This window comes from Pseudorca crassidens, chromosome 13 (assembly GCF_039906515.1).
Source record: "Pseudorca crassidens isolate mPseCra1 chromosome 13, mPseCra1.hap1, whole genome shotgun sequence".
Lineage (NCBI taxonomy): Eukaryota > Metazoa > Chordata > Mammalia > Artiodactyla > Delphinidae > Pseudorca > Pseudorca crassidens.
In genome coordinates this window covers 50503420-50521245 of record NC_090308.1, presented here as the reverse complement: position 1 = coordinate 50521245, position 17826 = coordinate 50503420, and the positions used below count along the sequence as shown (strand labels likewise).

At 40.4% G+C, this 17826-nt stretch overlaps 1 protein-coding gene across 1 annotated transcript in view; it reads right to left on the bottom strand.

The window, feature by feature from the left end:
• Positions 1 to 9838, bottom strand: part of OSTM1 (osteoclastogenesis associated transmembrane protein 1) — a 36894-nt gene extending 27056 nt beyond the window's left edge. The window contains exon 1 of the mRNA XM_067702424.1: positions 9336 to 9838. Coding sequence (XP_067558525.1) covers positions 9336 to 9740 — 405 coding nt within the window. The 5' untranslated portion in view covers positions 9741 to 9838. The remainder of the gene's footprint in view (positions 1 to 9335) is intronic.
• Between the last annotated feature and the right edge of the window lie 7988 nt (positions 9839 to 17826).

Here is a 17826-nt window from a genome sequence, read left to right as displayed (position 1 = left end):
AAAAACACGACAATCCAAAACCTACGGGATGCAGCAAAAGCAGTTCTAAGAGGGAAGTTTATAGCTATACAAGCCTACCTCAAGAAACAAGAAAAATCTCAAATAAATAATCTAACCTTACACCTAAAGGAACTAGAGAAAGAACAAACAAAACCCAGTTAGCAGAAGGAAAGAAATCATAAAGATCAGAGCAGAAATAAATGAAATAGAAACAAAGAAAACAATAGCAAAGATCAATAAAACTAAAAGCTGGTTCTTTGAGAAGATAAACAAAATTGATAAACCATTAGCCAGACTCATTAACAAAAAGGGAGAGGACTCAAATCAATAAAAATAGAAATGAAAAGGGAGAAGTTACAACAGACACCACAGAAATACAAAGCATCCTAAGAGACTACTACAAGCAACTCTATGCCAATAAAATGGACAACCTGGAAGAAATGGACAAATTCTTAGAAAGGTATAACCTTCCAAGACTGAACCAGAAAGAAATAGAAAATATGAACAGACCAATCACAAGTAATGAAATTGAAACTGTGATTAAAAATCTTCCAACAAACAAAAGTCCAGGACCAGATGGCTTCACAGGTGAATTCTATCAAACACTTAGAGAAGAGCTAACATCCATCCTTCTCAAACTCTTCCAAAAAAATTGCAGAGGAAGGAACACTTCCAAACTCATTCTATGAGGCCACCATCACCCTGATACCAAAACCAGACAAAGATACTACAAAAATAGAAAATTACAGACCAATAGCACTGATAAATATAGATGCAAAATTCCTCAACAAAATACTAGCAAACAGAATCCAACAACACATTAAAAGGATCATACACCATGATCAAGTGCGATTTATCCCAGGGATGCAAGGATTCTTCAATATACACAAATCAATCAATGTGATACATCATATTAACAAATTGAAGAATAAAAACCATATGATCATCTCAATAGATGCATAAAAAGCTTTTGACAATATTAAACACCCATTTATGATGAAAACTCTCCAGAAAGTGGGCATAGAGGGAACCTACCTCAACATAATAAAGGCCATATACGACAAACCCACAGTAAACATCATTCTCAATGGTGAAAAACTGAAAGCATTTCCTCTAAGATCAGGAACAAGACAAGGATGTCCACAATCACCGCTATTATTCAACATAGTTTTGGAAGTCCTAGCCTCAGCAATCAGAGAAGAAAAACAAATAAAAGGAATACAAATTGGAAAAGAAGAAGTAAGGCTGTCACTGTTTGCAGATGACATGATACTATACATAGAGAATCCTAAAGATGCCACCAGAAAACTACTAGAGCTGATCAATGAATTTGGTAAAGTTGCAGGATATAAAATTAATGCACAGAAATCTCTTGCATTCCTATACACTAAGGATGAAAAATCAGAAAGAGAAATTAAGGAAACATTCCCATTTACCACTGCAATAAAAAGAATAAAATACCTAGGAATAAACCTACCTAGGGAGACAAAATACCTGAATGCAGAAAACTATAAGACACTGATGAAAGAAATTAAGAATGATACCAACAGATGGAGAGATATTACATGTTCTTGGATTGGAAGAATCAATATTGTGAAAATGACTATACTACCCAAAGCAATCTACAGATTCAATGCAATCTGTATCATGTTACCAATGCCATTTTTTATAGAACTAGGACAAAAAATCTTCAAATTTGTATGGAGACACAAAAGACCCCGAATAGGGCTTCCCTGGTGGTGCAGTAGTTGAGAGTCCGCCTGCAGATGCAGGGGACACGGGTTCATGCCCCAGTCTGGGAGGATCCTACATGCCGTGGAGCGGCTGGGCCCGTGAGCCATGGCCACTGAGCCTGCGCATCCGGAGCCTGTGCTCCGCGGCGGGAGAGGCCACAACAGTGAGAGGCCCGCGTACCGCAAAAAAAAAAAAAAAAAAAAAAAGACCCCGAATAGCCAAAGCAGTCTTGAGGGAAAAAAACGGAGCTGGAGGAATCAGACTCTCTGAATTCAGACTATACTACAAACCTACAGTAATCAAGACAATATGGTACTGGCACAAAAACAGAAACATAGATCAATGGAACAAGATAGAAAGCCCAGAGGTAAACCCACACACCTATGGTCAACTAATCTATGACAAAGGAGGCAAGGATATACAATGGAAATAATTGTATTTTCAATAAGTGGTGCTGGGAAAACTGGACAGCTACATGTAAAAGAATGAAATTAGAACACTCCCGAACACCATACACAAAAATAAACTCAAAATGGATTTGAGACCTAAATGTAAGACTGGACACTATAAAACTCTTAGAGGAAAACACAGGAAGAACACTCTTTGACATAAATCACAGCAAAATCTTTTTTGATCCACCTCCTAGAGTAATGGAAATAAAACGAAAAATAAACAAATGGGACCTAATGAAACTTAAAAGCTTTTGCAAAGCAAAGGAAACCATAAACAAGACGAAAAGACAACTCTCAGAATGGGAGAAAATATTTGCAAATGAATCAACGGACAAAGGATTAATCTGCAAAATATATAAACAGCTCATGCAGCTCAATATTAAAAAACAAACAACCCAATCCAAAAATGGGCAGAAGACCTAAATAGACATTTCTCCAAAGAAGACATACAGATGGCCAAGAAGCACATGAAAAGCTGCTCAACATCACTAATTATTAGAGAAATGCAAATCGAAACTACAATGAGGTATCACCTCACACCAGTTAGAATGGGCATCATCAGAAAATCTACAAACAACAAATGCTGGAGAGGGTGTGGAGAAAAGGGAACCCTCTTGCACTGTTGATGGGAATGTAAACTGATACAGCCACTATGGAGAACAGTAGGGAGGTTCCTTAAAAAACTAAGAATAGAATTACCATATGATCCAGCAATCCCACTACTGGGCATATACCCAGAGAAAACCACAATTCAAAAAGACACATGCACCCCAATGTTCACTGAAGCACTATTTACAATAGCCAGGTCATGGAAGCAACCTAACTGCCCATCAACAGAAGAATGGATAAAGAAGATGTGGCACATAGATACAATGGAATATTACTCAGCCATAAAAAGGAATGAAACTGGGTCATTTGTTGAGACGTGGATGGATCTAGAGAGTGTCATACAGAGTGAAGTAAGTCAGAAAGAGAAAAACAAATATCGTATGTTAACGCATATATGTGGAACCTAGAAAAATGGTACAGATGAACCGGTTTGCAGGGCAGAAATTGAGACACAGATATAGAGAACAAACGTATGGACACCAAGGGGGGAAAGCTGCGGGGGGGTGGGTGTGGTGGGATGAACTGGGTGATTGGGATTGACATGTATACACTGATGTGTATAAAATTGATGACTAATAAGAACCTGCTGTACAAAGAAAAAATTAAAAATAAAAATAAATAAATAAGTCAAAATCAAAATCAATACAGAATAACCTGTATGAGTGGTCAACGTGCGGAACAGTTCAGTTGAGGAAGACATCAGAGTAGTTGGGAGAAATAAGGAGAGTTCATGGAGGAAGCAGGATTTGAACTAAGCCCTATACTAAGAAAGGGAAGAAGGTTTTAAAATGGGGTAAATAAAATGATCAAGGGGTGAAAGTAGGAATGGTTATGCAGTATTCAGGGAGTATTCAGGAGACCAGTGGAAGGTACCTCTATGAAAGTAGAGGCAGTAGAGGGAGAAGTCAGGGCAAGGTAATGAAACATCTTGAGGGTTATGAGAGTCACACAGTGGGAAACTTTTTAAGATTTTTGAGGAAGATGGCATGAAAAGCAGAGTTTGGAGAGCATAGGTCTATGTCACAATATGTAGGGTGAAGCAGGAGACTAAATAGACTATTTCCATAGTTCATGTATAATGAGAAGATAGTAGCAACAGTGAGAATGGAAGGTTAGTGATGAATAATCCCAACAACGATGATGTACTTTTGAATACCTAATGGTTCTAAAAGCTCTAAATGTATAACTCACTTAATCCTTGTAACAACTCTATGAAATAGGCAGTAGTATCCTTTTGGATTCAAACCCAGCCTCTTTCACTGCATGGTCTTGGGTAAGTTACTTAATCACTCCGAGGCTCAGTTTCTTAAAGCATGATATCCACCTATATATGTCTAGGTTCCTTATTTGGACAAAAGTTCCTTTAGGATGGAAACTTTGTCTTATATCTTTGTATTCCCAACACCTAGCATATGACAAAAAACATTGGCCTTTGGTTTATATTTAGAACTTTTAGAACTCAAATCTGTCACAACCACTTAGCCGAAACCTAACCACAATGAATCCAACAATACACTTTCATCATGCCTATTTGGCTAAATGCAAACAACCAGACAGATTATTTCCACAATAAATCCATAATCCCAAACTGTACTCCTCACTTGCCTGTCTGCTCATTCTCCCCTGATTAACACCACTATTGCAATCTTCTCCACTCTCCCTTGAAACTCTGATATCCCTCTCACCCTTTACTCTCAAGTGAAGATCTAGCCTCCTGGTTGACAGTGAAAACAGAGACCATCAAGCTGAAACTCTGATCTGCCTACCCCTCTACACCCAACCTCTCCTTCTACCCTCCTGTTAGAGTGCAGAACGTGCCTGCCCCTGTCAAAGGCTCATCTCTCTCTCTCTCTGTGGATGCCTTAGATCTCAACTACTCTGCCTTCTCAGGAAAACTGACCTTGTTTACTTTCCCACTGTTTCCTATATCTTCCCTCTCTCTATAGGATTCTTCCTATCAGCATTTGAACATGTTCAGGTCTCTCCCATCTTAAGAAAGGAAGAAGGGAAGTAGAGACAGAGGGATGGAGGGACAAAGGAACCGAAAGAAATTAAAAGAAAATCCCTGAGTCTCAATTCCTCTTTAGTGACCTTTCTTATCTCTTCCTTATGGCCAAACTTTTAGTTGTGTAACATCACTATTCCCACTTCCTCATCTTCCATTCATTATTTAATCTACTTTAATCTTACTCCCACCCCCAAGTGCTCCCTCAAAATGGCTCTTATGGCACCAAGAATGCCAATGTTGATAGATTCACTTCTGGTCCTCTCAGCTGGATTTGACACAAATAACCACCCCTTCCCTCTTCCCTGATTTATAGGACAGCACATTCTCCTGATTTTTCTTAATCTCTCCGACTCTTCTTTCTTGGTCTCTTTCAATATTTTATCTTCTAACCAAATCTTCAACCCAGCAGTTCTTATGTATTCTCACTTCTTACTCAAACTCATCATGCCATGGTTTCAAACACTACTTTTAAGCTGACTACTCCCAAACCTATTATCCCCAATCCACATCTCTAGACAAACACATCCAACCACATATGCAATATCTCCACCTAGATGTCTCATAAACACCTCAGAATCAACAAGTTCAATATCAAGTTGATGATCTTCCCCCACCAAACAGGTTCCTCCCTCTATCTTAGTAAATAGCAACCCTATTCACTAAGCTGCTCTTATTAAAACCCTGGAAATCATCGTTCCTTTCCTTCATATTCCATATTCAATTAACTACCAAGTTTTGTCAGTTCTACCTCCTAAATATCTCTGAAATCTATCCATTTCTCCCCATCACAATGGCCCCCATGTGGCCTAGCCACCACCATTTCTCACATCACTGTAAGAGTCTCTTAATTCATTTCCCCACACATACTATTCCCCTACCCTCCCCAGTCCCTGTCCCCTCCATTTTCTCTCATGTAGCCATAATGACCTTTTAAAGTACAAATCGGATCATATCATTCACAGAATTAAACCCTTCAGTAATATCACACTGCTTTAAAATCAAAGACTAAAACCCTTAGTAATACCCTACAGTTAATATGACCTGGCACCTGCCCACTTCCTCAGGCTCAGATCACTAGTCTCCTCCTGGCTCACAGTGCTTTGAGTTCTTTCTAGTCCTTAAACATACCAGACTCCCATTCAGAGTCTTCACATCTGCTACTTCGTAACATGTATACATTCTCTCTCCTCCCCAACCTTCTCAAATTTTAGGTGTCAGCTTTAATCACTGACCACTTCTATCTACTCTCAGCTGATCTTGAATGCTCAAGATCTGCATTCTTGTTATATGCTTTGGCAGCATCTGGGATTTTTTTCTCTGCAACACTTATCACACTTGAATTAAATAATTACTTTTATAACAATATGTTTAATGTCTGTTTCCCCTACCAGACTACAAGCTCTGCTCATTCACAGCTATATGCCTAGTTACTACCACTACCCTGGCACATAACAGGTACTCAATAATTTTTTTTTTTAGTGAAAAAGAAGCACTACATTTTCTGATCTCCAATGAAAGAGACTAAAACTATGTTGAACACTTCCAGATACATACCTCCAATCATAGGTAATATATATATACATATCTATATGTCTATCTGCTTATATAAATTTTAAACAAACCAAGTATAATAAGATGAAGATTAGCAATTCAGAATTTGGGGGGCCAAAGCAACCTGGCAACCACTCTAGTGATGTTGAACAGCTCAATGAAACTACATCTCTTTTCAGTTTAAATTAAAGAAGAAACTATGACTCTAAGTAAGAGGGAATCCGTCAATTCTACTATTCAGGTTTCACAAATCACTGTATTCTTTACCTTGAGATAATAAAATGATATTATTTGTTTTATATTAGTTTTATATTATTAGTCCTTGACCCAGTAATTCCAAGAGGAAGTGACTAGAAAATAGAATTCTCATCAGATAACTCTTTTACAGTTAAATGAATCAGCTTGCTGTACCACAGAAATAGCTTACTAATTTCTACCTTTGATTCTTTTTCCCCTTGTTATACTCCCCTCCTCTCTCAATCAATCCATGGACATTGATTCACCCTAAAGAGGTGAGAAAGAATGTCTTGTTCATAATTCCACTTGTAGGTATTCTCTGATTAACCCCACCTTGCTCTGTTCCCTCCTTTAATTCAGCATCTCCTTCACTCTTTTGTTCTAAAATCCTATTGTACAATTTATAACACTCACATTGATGATTTTTTCCCTTTTTCTTTTTCTCAGTATAGATTTATTTTTATTTCCCCAACTACACTGACAGTTTAAGGCCTGGACTTTACCCTCCTTTTCCTTCAAATACCCTTTAACCAGCCCAATATTTAAGAATAGCATGTGCTTGCTAATTAAGCTTATTTAAATGAAAGACTGAGTCTATGTGAGTCAAAGAAAATACATTACTCTCCAGAAACAATTCCCTGCCACACACACACAAAGGACAACTGATTCCTTTAAGTTCACTCCTAAGAAACTCAGACATAATTTTCCATAGGTTCATCATTACACATAATGGTTCAATTCCCAGACCAATCTGAAAAGGCCTATAAAATCCACGAAGTACCTCACAACTGCAGAAATCATGCTTTTGAGCTACCACAACCAGCTCTACTGAGGAAAGGGGATGGGGGGTAGGCAAGATCTAGGATGAGTTGGAGAGGAAATACGGATTGGGGAAAGGGGTTTCTGCCTCTTTTTATCTCTTTACCCCGTTCCTTCACACAACAGTGAGGCGAGCTGGGTGTGCAGGTCACTGGTAGAATCAGACACAAAGCAGAGGAAGCAAGTTTCTGCCGTCTCCACACTGGGAAGCCTCCTGTAGGCAGTAGGGAATTCATGTGGAAATTCATATACAAATATGCCCATAATTGGCCCACAGATGCCCATCACTGTGCCACCAGAGTTTGGGGTAATTTTTTAACCTCTTCTTAATTCCACAGAAACTACACAAATGAGGAATGTGTTTGCTGCCTCAAAAGATCCAAGCTTTGCTTCAGGACTCACGGTCATTCTGGCCACAGAACAATGCACCTAACTGCTTAAAACAGAATATGATGCCATATCATATCCTGCTGTAGTTGACAGGGACAAGTCTTTGGTGTTTTACTTTAAAATCATGGTGAGATATACTATATATATATATATATATATATGTATATATATACGTACACATACACACACACACACATATCCCTTGCTATACCCAGGAGAAGTATGCCTGAAAAATACTACATGTAGGTCTACATTTACTTAAAGTACCTTGAAAAGTAGCTCTTTACAGAGACTGGCCACAGAACTTATTTAATGCAAATAAATTCCCTATTTTTGTAAAAAATACATATTTATGTCAAGTAATATCAAGCTGACAAAGTAGGATGCAACTATATATGTTTATATTTTGTCAAATCAACTATGATTTATGAAATAATTCCAACCACATTTTCATGAGACTTTTTCTCCCAGTACAAGAGGAACTTTCCACTCCATAATCGCAAAGTCATTTCTCCTGTTTTTCCTTTACAAGGCATATCCAGCCCATACCTCATGACTCCCACCAGCCCTGACACTAATCCTTTCCTACTCTAGCCCCTTTAAGGTACTTAGGAACAAGGACATGTCTGTGCCTGCCTGTCTTCCTTCCTCCCTCCCTGCCTTCCTTTCTTTCTCTTTCTTTCTTTTAATTAAGACCCTCACAGCACCAACCACATGACCAGAGAGCTCAAAGAGTACCAAGAGTGGAAGGCAGATTTACCCTTTTGTAAAATTTTAGTTCCCATTTACTGAGAACTGTTACTATGTGTAGTAATAGTTTTCTAAGAGTTCCTCTCATCCCCATCTTACAGATGAGACAACAGAGACAAAGAGAATATAACTTGCCCAGAGTACACCTCTAATAAGCAGAGAACTGGTCTCCTGGCAGAATGGCTCCAGCCTGTATTAATGACTAAAATGAACTCTCATGCATTATCTCTTTTTATTTTTTTAACAGTCACATCTGGCAGCGGTTTTTCTCCATTCTACAGAGGAGGAAACTCCAAGATAGACTCCAAGATAATTAATCCAAGGTCCAACTGCTAGAAAGTGGTGGATCTGAAAATGCCTGGCTATAGAGCTCAAGCTCCTTACCACCAGCACACTATAGTTTCCCCACTCCACCTGGGGTTTCAGGAAAGAGTCCTTCCTGGGAACTCCAGGTGGAGATGGGAAGAAGCTGTGGCAGACTGGGGGGAAAGAGGTGACGAAAGGTAGAGTTGGGGTGCAGAAGCCCCAAGAAAACTAGTCATACCTATCTGCAAATATGTACCCAAAGATGCCCAACAGCAGCCATGGAAGCAAAAATCCAAACCCCACGCCCCATAATGCCACCCACTTTTCTGATGCCCCTAACTCCACAGTCCCAATCCAACCTCTTTTTCTCACAAAAGGGGAAACTGAACACCCCACCCCCACCCCGAGATAACCATCATTCCATCCTCCTCCCTTTCCAACAATCCACGCCAGAGGTCCCGGGTGTGCCTTCTACCCACCCCTACGGCTCGGCTGATGTTGTCCATCTTGCTGGCGACCTGTTGGAAGAGAGGATAGCAGGTCTGACAGAGGCGCACCGGCCGGGCGCCGCGCACTAGACACCCGGTCAGCTCTGCGCTGCTGTTGGCGAAGTCCAGCAGCAGCTCCCGGCACTCGGGATCCAGATCCGGCAAGTCTGGGGGTAGTGACAGTGGCCCCATGCTTCCGCCCTGCAGTAGAGCCAGGGACAAGTCCTCCACCTTCAGCAACTGCTCCTCCGACAAGAGGTCGTGGAGGACCCGGTGGGGACTGCTGCCCAAGGAGAAGGTGCCCAGAGCCAGCCCCGACCACAGCAGCGCCACTAGCAGCAGCCGCAGCAGCAGCAACGATGACCTCCGCTGCGCGACTGTCCGGTCCGGGTCCATCGCGGGGTTCACGAACCCCAAGGTACAGACCTCCACCTCTCCGCCCCTAATCGGTGCTGCGGACAGCTGCCGCTTCCGGTTTCCTTGGGCGCAGGCCGCGAGCAGGGTCACGAGGCGCGCGCGTCACGGCCCCGCCTCCGGCGCGCGGCGCCCCGCCCCATTGGCTGCAGAGAGCCTCTCGCGCCGCGGGCCGGCGCGCGTGCGGGAGCGCGCACACAGGGGCGGTTTCGCGCTCCCAGCCTGTGGCAAGCGCCTGACCAAGGGGCGCGCGAGACCCGGTTGGCGTCAGCTATGGAGGCCGGAGCTGAGGCTCGCCTGCCCTATGAATATAGGCGTCGGCAGCTTTGAGCAGTTAAATCTCTGGGGTCTTGCCCTCGGTTGCCCACCTCTTTAGGAGTTCGTTGAGTTCTAGAAGTCTGAGGAGTTATGTGCCACAGAAAGACGGACGGCCTCCGCCGTGGGAATTACGAGTGAGTTCTCTGAGACAGCCTGCTGGCACGTGCCTTGCAGGTTTTTTTACTTGGTATTTCTTAGCATAATTTTCCCCCTCAAAATATTTGGAAAGAGTAATGACGTGTGTTGATTATTTTTGATAGTGGAGCCTAGCGGCTTAAAGCTTTTTTTTTAAAAAAAAAAACTCATCTGTGTCAGCGCTGTTCGATAGACTTCCTGAGGTGATGCAAAGATTCTGTATCTGCGCTCATACAGTAGCCACTAGCCACTTGCGGCTGTGGAACACTCGTAATGTGGCTACTGCCACCGGGGAACTGAATTTTTAACTGTATTTAATGTGAATGTAAATAGCCCTATCTGGCGAGCGGTGCTGTGTCGGACAGCGCAGGTCTAAGTTCTCTCACTGTGTAGCCTGGTCCTTGGGTGGCTAATGTCCAGGTTTCCTTGCGACTGAAGGGGTTCCTGGGGTGCAGCCCAAGCCTGTATCCCAGTGCAAAAACCTGGAAAATCCTTGCCAAACCGCTCAATTTCAAACTCCTATCCAGTTTCTGACAAGCCCAGGGCAATCTTTGGGGACACTCGGAAAAGCTTCCTGATACCACTACTGGGCTGTAAAAAGAATTTAGCTAATGACCTGGAAAACGGTTTTCTGACAAGCATATGCTAACAAATTTGGTAGAAAAATTATTTCCTGGCTGTTTTGTGTCATCCCGCTTTCGTTTTTGCCTTGTAAATTGCAGAGTGGCTGTACTAATTCCTATTCATCTTATGGTGCTAATTTATGTTTCTGAGAGTTGGTAGAGTTACCTTTTTAAGTCTGTTTGATTATTGTTTTGTGTTCCTAATGGGAAGGGAGAAAAGGCCCATAATTTCTTTAACATGCCTCTTTATTCTTTTACTATTACAAACAATATTGCAGGTAATAATCATATCTATACAAGGTTGGTATATGTTTAAGATAAATTCCTAGCAGTAGACTTGCTGGGTCAGAGAGTATGTGTATTTGTGATGTTGTTGATTGTGCTATATTACTTTCCACGGAGGTTTAATAATTTACTCATAATGGTTCCTAAAGAACTCTTAAAGAATGGTAATTCTAACATGTAGAAAGACCTAAAAGTTATAGGATGACATTTGAGAAAATTAAGACAACTTATTTTACTGGGGTGGCTAATGTCCAGGTTTCCTTAGGACTGAAGGAGTTCCTAGAGTGCATGCAGCACAAACCTGCATCCAATGCAAAAACCTGGAAAATCCTGGACAAACCGCTCAATTTCAAACTTCCCTTCCTGGAGCAATTCCATCCTAAAGCCGTTAGATCAAGTAGCGTAAGGTTGGCATCCATGCTTGGTGGGGTGGGGGTGTCAGAGGCCCAGAGAGGGGTGTCAGAGCACAGGGAAGACGAGGAAGACATGACCAGGGTGGGGGTGGGGGTATCCTGATGCAGGGTATTGGATCCTGAGTTGGGTAAGAAGGGTTTCCCTGTAAGGGAGGGTACAGCAGTGACTGGGAGTTTGCTTACCTTCAGAAGGATTGATCAAATAGGTAAATATATTAAGGATAATGGGAGTCTGGTTTCTCATTGTCCAAGAAGGGAGTTACAAATATGAAAAGGGAGAAAAGTAGAATGAACTCTGTAGTGTTGGATTAGAATTAGCAATGTATGTATTATTAGTGGCTGCAAATACATACAGAAATAGATTGTGGCTTCTAAATGTCATTCCTCACTAAAAGGAATCAAGAATCCTTGGAGGAATAGCCAATTCTACCACTGGGGTAGGAAAAGCAGAAGTTTAGCCTGGATCATCATTTTGTACCAGAAAGTAAGGAAGTGCTGAGAGAATGATGGGGATGTGTCAAGAACACACAGAAGCCAGCTTAACTAGGCTCCCACTGGCCAAATCTGGAACAATATGAGCATCAAAATAAATAATGATGGTTAATGGGTCGTAAACCATTGAATAAAACAGGAAACCATGAACCTATAGTGATATATTTAAATAAATGAATAAGCTGAATGTTTCATGGGGATTAAAATATTTACATCTATTCAAAGTCATCTGCTAAAAAATGTATTAATTATAAATGGAAAAAATGAGTAAATTTACAGTGGAGAAGTCTGTCAGATCCCACATTAATCAAATGATCAACATGAACGTCATCATAATGGGACAAATAGAAATTGTATGCCACCTGATAGAATGCATTTAGAAGAACATAGCACCAATTCTATTATATTCCTACCAAAGACGCATAACCTGATTCTAATCATGAGAAAACATCAGATAAATCAAGTTGTTTCATTCTGCAAAATATCTAGCCTATAATCTATAGTGTTATGTCTACAAGAGTCAAGAAAAGATTGAGGAATTGCACCTGACATAAAGGACATTATTCAGACAACTAGTGAAATTTGAATGGGATCTGAGAATTAGAAGGTAGTAATGTATAATGTTAATTTCCTGATTTTTATAATTGTATTGTTGTTATGCAAGAGAATTTTTTTTTTTTTTTTGCGATACGCGGGCCTCTCACTGCTGTGGCCTCTCCCGCTGCGGAGCACAGGCTCCGGACGCGCAGGCCCAGCACCCATGGCTCACGGGCCCAGCCGCTCCGCGGCACGCGGGATCCTCCCAGACCGGGCACGAACCCGTGTCCCCTGCATCGGTAGGCGGACTCCCAACCACTGCGCCACCAGGGAAGCCCCGGAGAATGTTTTTATTTGTAAATATAAAATACACAGGAAAGCATTCAGGGGTGATAGGACATCAGGTCAGCAACTTACTTTTTTTTTGAGGTATAATTGATTTACAATATTGTGTCAGTTTCAGGTGTACAGCAAAGTGGTTCAGTCATATTTTTTTTCAGATTATTTTCCATTATAGGTTATTACAAGATATTGAATATTTTTCCCTATTATACAGTAAATCCTTGTTGCTTATCTATTTTACATACAGTAGTGTGTATCTATTAATCCCATACTCCTAATTTATCCCTCTCCCCCTCCCTTTCCCCTTTGGTAACCGTAAGTTTGTTTTCTTTCTGTGAGTCTGTTTATGCTTTGTATATACATTCATTTGTATTATTTTTTAGATTCCACATGTAAGTGATATCATATAATATTTGTCTTTGTCTGACTTACTTCACTTAGTATGATGTTCTCTAGGTACATCCATGTTGCTGCAAATGGCAATATTTCATTCTTTTTATGGCTGAGTAGTATTCCATTGTATATATGTACCACATCTTCTTTAGCCATTCATCTGTCAGTGGACGCTTAGGTTGCTTCCATGTCTTGGCTATTGTAAATAGTGCGGCTGTGAACATTGGGGTGCATGTACCTTTTCAAATTAGAGTTTTTCATCTTTTCTGGATATATGCCCAGGAGTGGGATGGCTGGATCATATGGTAGCTCTATTTTTCATTTTTTAAGGAACCTCCATACTTTTTTCCATAGTGGCTGCACCAATTTACATTCCCACCAACAGTGTAAGAGGGTTCTCTTTTCTCCACACCCTCTCCAGCATTTATCATTTTTAGATTTTTTAATGGTAGCCATTCTGACCAGTGTGAGGTGATATCTCATTGTCGTTTTGATTCAGCAACTTACTTTCAGTTGGTTCTGGAAAGAAATGATTTGTACTGTGCTTCCAACTTTTTTGTAAGCTTGAAATTGTTTCAAAATTTAAAATACATTGTAAAAAAATTAGGGTACAGCAATGCAATAGAATTCTGTGCATTTGACGTCTTATGTACCCAATGTGGAACAATTGCCAACATAAATTAAATAGAAAAAAAGAAAGTGTCAAGAAAAAGAATTTTTAATCCTCATGCATACATATGCATAGACTGTCTCCAGAAGGATACACTAAGTGTGTTCACTTTGATAGAAGAGGAATTGAATTGAGTAGTATGGGAACAGGGCTAGAAGAGAGACTGTTCATTGTAAACTTTATTTTAAATTTTTGTTCCATGTGAATATTATTCTTACTCAAAAAATTAATAAAAATGAAAAGACAGTTTCTTCACTTGTCAGCTATCAGTGAGTTCAGGGCATTTGTGAATCCTACGAAACTTTTTCATGGAATTTTGTATGTATGTATATCTTTCTGAGAAGAATGACATAACTTTCATCATAGTTTTTTGTTTTTGTTTTTGTTTGCGGTACACGGGCCTCTCACTGTTGTGGCCTCTCCCGTTGTGGAGCACAGGCTCCGGACGCGCAGGCTCAGCGGCCATGGCTCACAGGTCCAGCCGCTCCGCGGCATGTGGGATCTTCCTGGACTGGGGCACGAACCCACGTCCCCTGCATCGGCAGGCAGACTCTCAACCACTGCACCACCAGGGAAGCCCAAAAGTCTAGACTTTGAGCTTTATACAATGACAACATGGGACTTTGGAGCTGTTTCCCATGGAGGGGGAATGAGTGTATATTGCCTGCAAGGAGGAAAGTGAACCAGTTATTTAGGTGAGCTGTGGTAGTCATTAATATTTTTCACTAAATATTTCCAGTGTTTCTCCTGTGCACGTAATAGGATTGCATTTTGCTGTGCCCTTGAAGTTTGTCCTGACTTGAAGTTAGGTTAGCCATTTGACTTAATTTGGCCAGTAAAATGTGAGCAAGAATGACAGGTGGAAGCTTTAGAGATGAGTGTATGATTCACCAGGGGTCCCACCCACCTGCCATCACAATGACTAACACTTTTCTAAATGATGGAAATTCTGTTGGCCTAAGTGAGAAAGCATGGAACAGAACTCCCAGCTGACTGACTTGTGATGGACGTGCAACTTGAATGAGAAATAAACCTTTGTTTTTATAAGCTACTAAGATTTAGGGATTGCTTTTTACCCCAGGAAAACCTAATCATCTTAATATATATTTATTTGCTGATTTTCTCCCCACTATTTTCTCTGGTTCTCTCTCTTTGGATCTCTTTTTATTTGGATGTTAGACTTTATTGAGGAAATTGCTCAACTTCCTTCAATATCCATCCTCTTCTTCCTTTTAATAACTCTCTCCTGAGTTTTGACGGCATAGGCAGGACTACATCCCCCAGCCTCCCTTGCAGCTAGATGTGAACAGAAGTGATACATGTACCTTATGAGTCATATCTTTAAGTTTTGACTTTTATTGACCTCCTTCCTGCTAGTTAGGGAATGTTAACAACTGAAACAGCAGCCCTGGCTACAGGGATGGATATGGATGTAACATGTTTGGCATGACAGAGCCAGCTGGTCATAAAGCAGAGCCATTTACCTACCCTAGGCTACAGAGAAATAAACTTCTTTGCTATTTAAGCCACTATATATTGGAGTCTCCTTGTTATAACAACTTAAGCTGCTTCCTAATATAGTCCCCCTAGGCTGTTACTTTAATTTTCTCATCTTCTATGTCCTCTCCTATTTTTCCATTTCTGTGTCTTTTAACCCTACTTTCTGGAGATTTCATTACCTTTGTTTTCCAGTGCTTCTTCTAAGTTTTCATTTCTGCTGCTACATTTTTAATTTCCAGTAGTTCTTTTTTTGTAGATGCTATATGCTCTCTTTAAAGTTTTCTTCTTCCTCATAGCCTGGTTCCTCCAAGCTGCTTTTTTCTTCATTTTTCCTTGGATTTCTGGTGAACTTTGGCTCTTTCTGCTTATATTTAAGAGAGAGGCACTACAAAGCTGAATGGAAGTTCATGGAAAGGGCTTTTTGACTGTAGGGATCACTATAGGCCAGTAGTTATCAACTGGGGACAATTTATCCTCCTCCACTGCGGACATTGGCAGTGTTTAGAGACATTTTTGGTTGTTACAACAGGGGGAGGAGTGTTGCTGGTATCTAGTGTGTAGAGACCAGGACTACTAAACATCTTACAATGCACAGAATGGTCACCCAAAACAAAGAACTGAAAACATAAATATTTTAGATCTTTTCTCTTGTGCAGATCACGCTCTTCAGAGAAGACTTGCCAATATGCTATCTGGCTGCCAGCATTCTGAGATCCTAGCAATGGAAAAAGACTCAGTCTTTGCACTCTGTTAGTAAACCTTTATTTAATTACCCTATTTTTAGTAAAACACTCCTGCCCTCAAATATGCTTGTGCCTCTTGGTCCAGACTCCCTCTGTTTCACTTTCTCCAGAGATCAGAACTTCAGGGGTATTCTGATGGAATCAGAGTGAGACAGAGTTGCAGGGAGGGTATTGTAAACAAACTTTCAAACATCATCTTCTTTTTAGCTCCTCCACCTACATTTTCAGAGATACCTGAGGTCCCCCACTTCCTGGGTTATTTGAGAGTTCTATAATGTAATTCACTTGCTTTTTTTTCCCCTCCCACTGCAGGCTTAGGATTTAATTTTCCTGGTTCTGCTAAGTCAATTATCATTAGTCCATCTGCTTTCCAGCTTCCAATATTCTTATTTTGTTTTCTTCCCTCCTGTTGTCTATGTCCTTGTGTGTCTTTTAAAAAAAATTCTTTTACTGTCATTTTGGTGAGATTTCAGGAAGAAGCAGATCTAATCATGCATTCAACTTGCTATCTTAAATGGCAGTTTCCCCTGTTTTACCTCACTCTTCGTTAAAGTAATTAGAATGTGTCTCTTATTCACCACCCCCCACTCCCATGAGATGATAACCTCATGGAGAATGTGAACTGTGTCCTATTTATATTTGTATACTCAGAAGTACCTGGCCTTAATAGGTACTCAGTACATTTGCTACACTGAACTTATGTAATGCAAATTCACATCTGCTTTAAATGCTTTTTCCATTAATATATCAGTGGAAACTTATACTTCTATTTTCCTAATTCTTTAATATGCAAAAATGCAATAAGTTAACTCCTAATGTCCGTAAACTTTGCATGCATGACTAAAATGACCTGAACACGTGGAACACATAAATCATGTTGTTCATTCATGACACTTTGCAGAGAGTCTCATGTACTCACTCTGGTGGCCAATCTCATTTCCAAATCTCCTACTCCTAAATAGAGTATTTTATAGCCTCTGTGTTAGAAGATATTTTTAAAACAGTGAAGTTTAATTACATTTACCTGACAGACTATCTGATTGTAAATGTATATTTCTAACAGATGAATCTTATTAGGACTTCATGTTTGTATCAATATATTTTAAATAAATATCTGCTCAATAAAGAAATGAATAGAGATACACATTAATATGTGTGTTCAGTATTTGTACATTATCAGTGACCAAATTCTGATCGCCGAATCCATGTCCTAATATAACAGGAAAATCTGGTTGTTAATTAGATACCTAATACATGATGCTGTTTCTCCCATTGCTAGGATTCACAGGTCCAGGACTCAAGGGGTAGAAATGGGAGTGTCACCACTAACTATCACCCCTAGTGACTTAGCAGCAAAATTTTTGCTTCCTGTCTATGTGGCCTTATGTTTTGCTAGCTTAGAGGTCTTAGTTCCAAAAGGTGGAATGCTTCCACCAGGAGACATAATGATTCCATTGAACTGGAAGTTAAAACTGCTGCCTGACCACACTGGGCTCCTCATGCATTTTAATCAGTAAGCAAAGAAGGAAATTTCTGTGTTGGCTGGGGTGACTGATCCTGACTACCAAGGGGGACTTGGACTACTGCTTCACGATGGAGGTAAGGAAGAGTATGTCT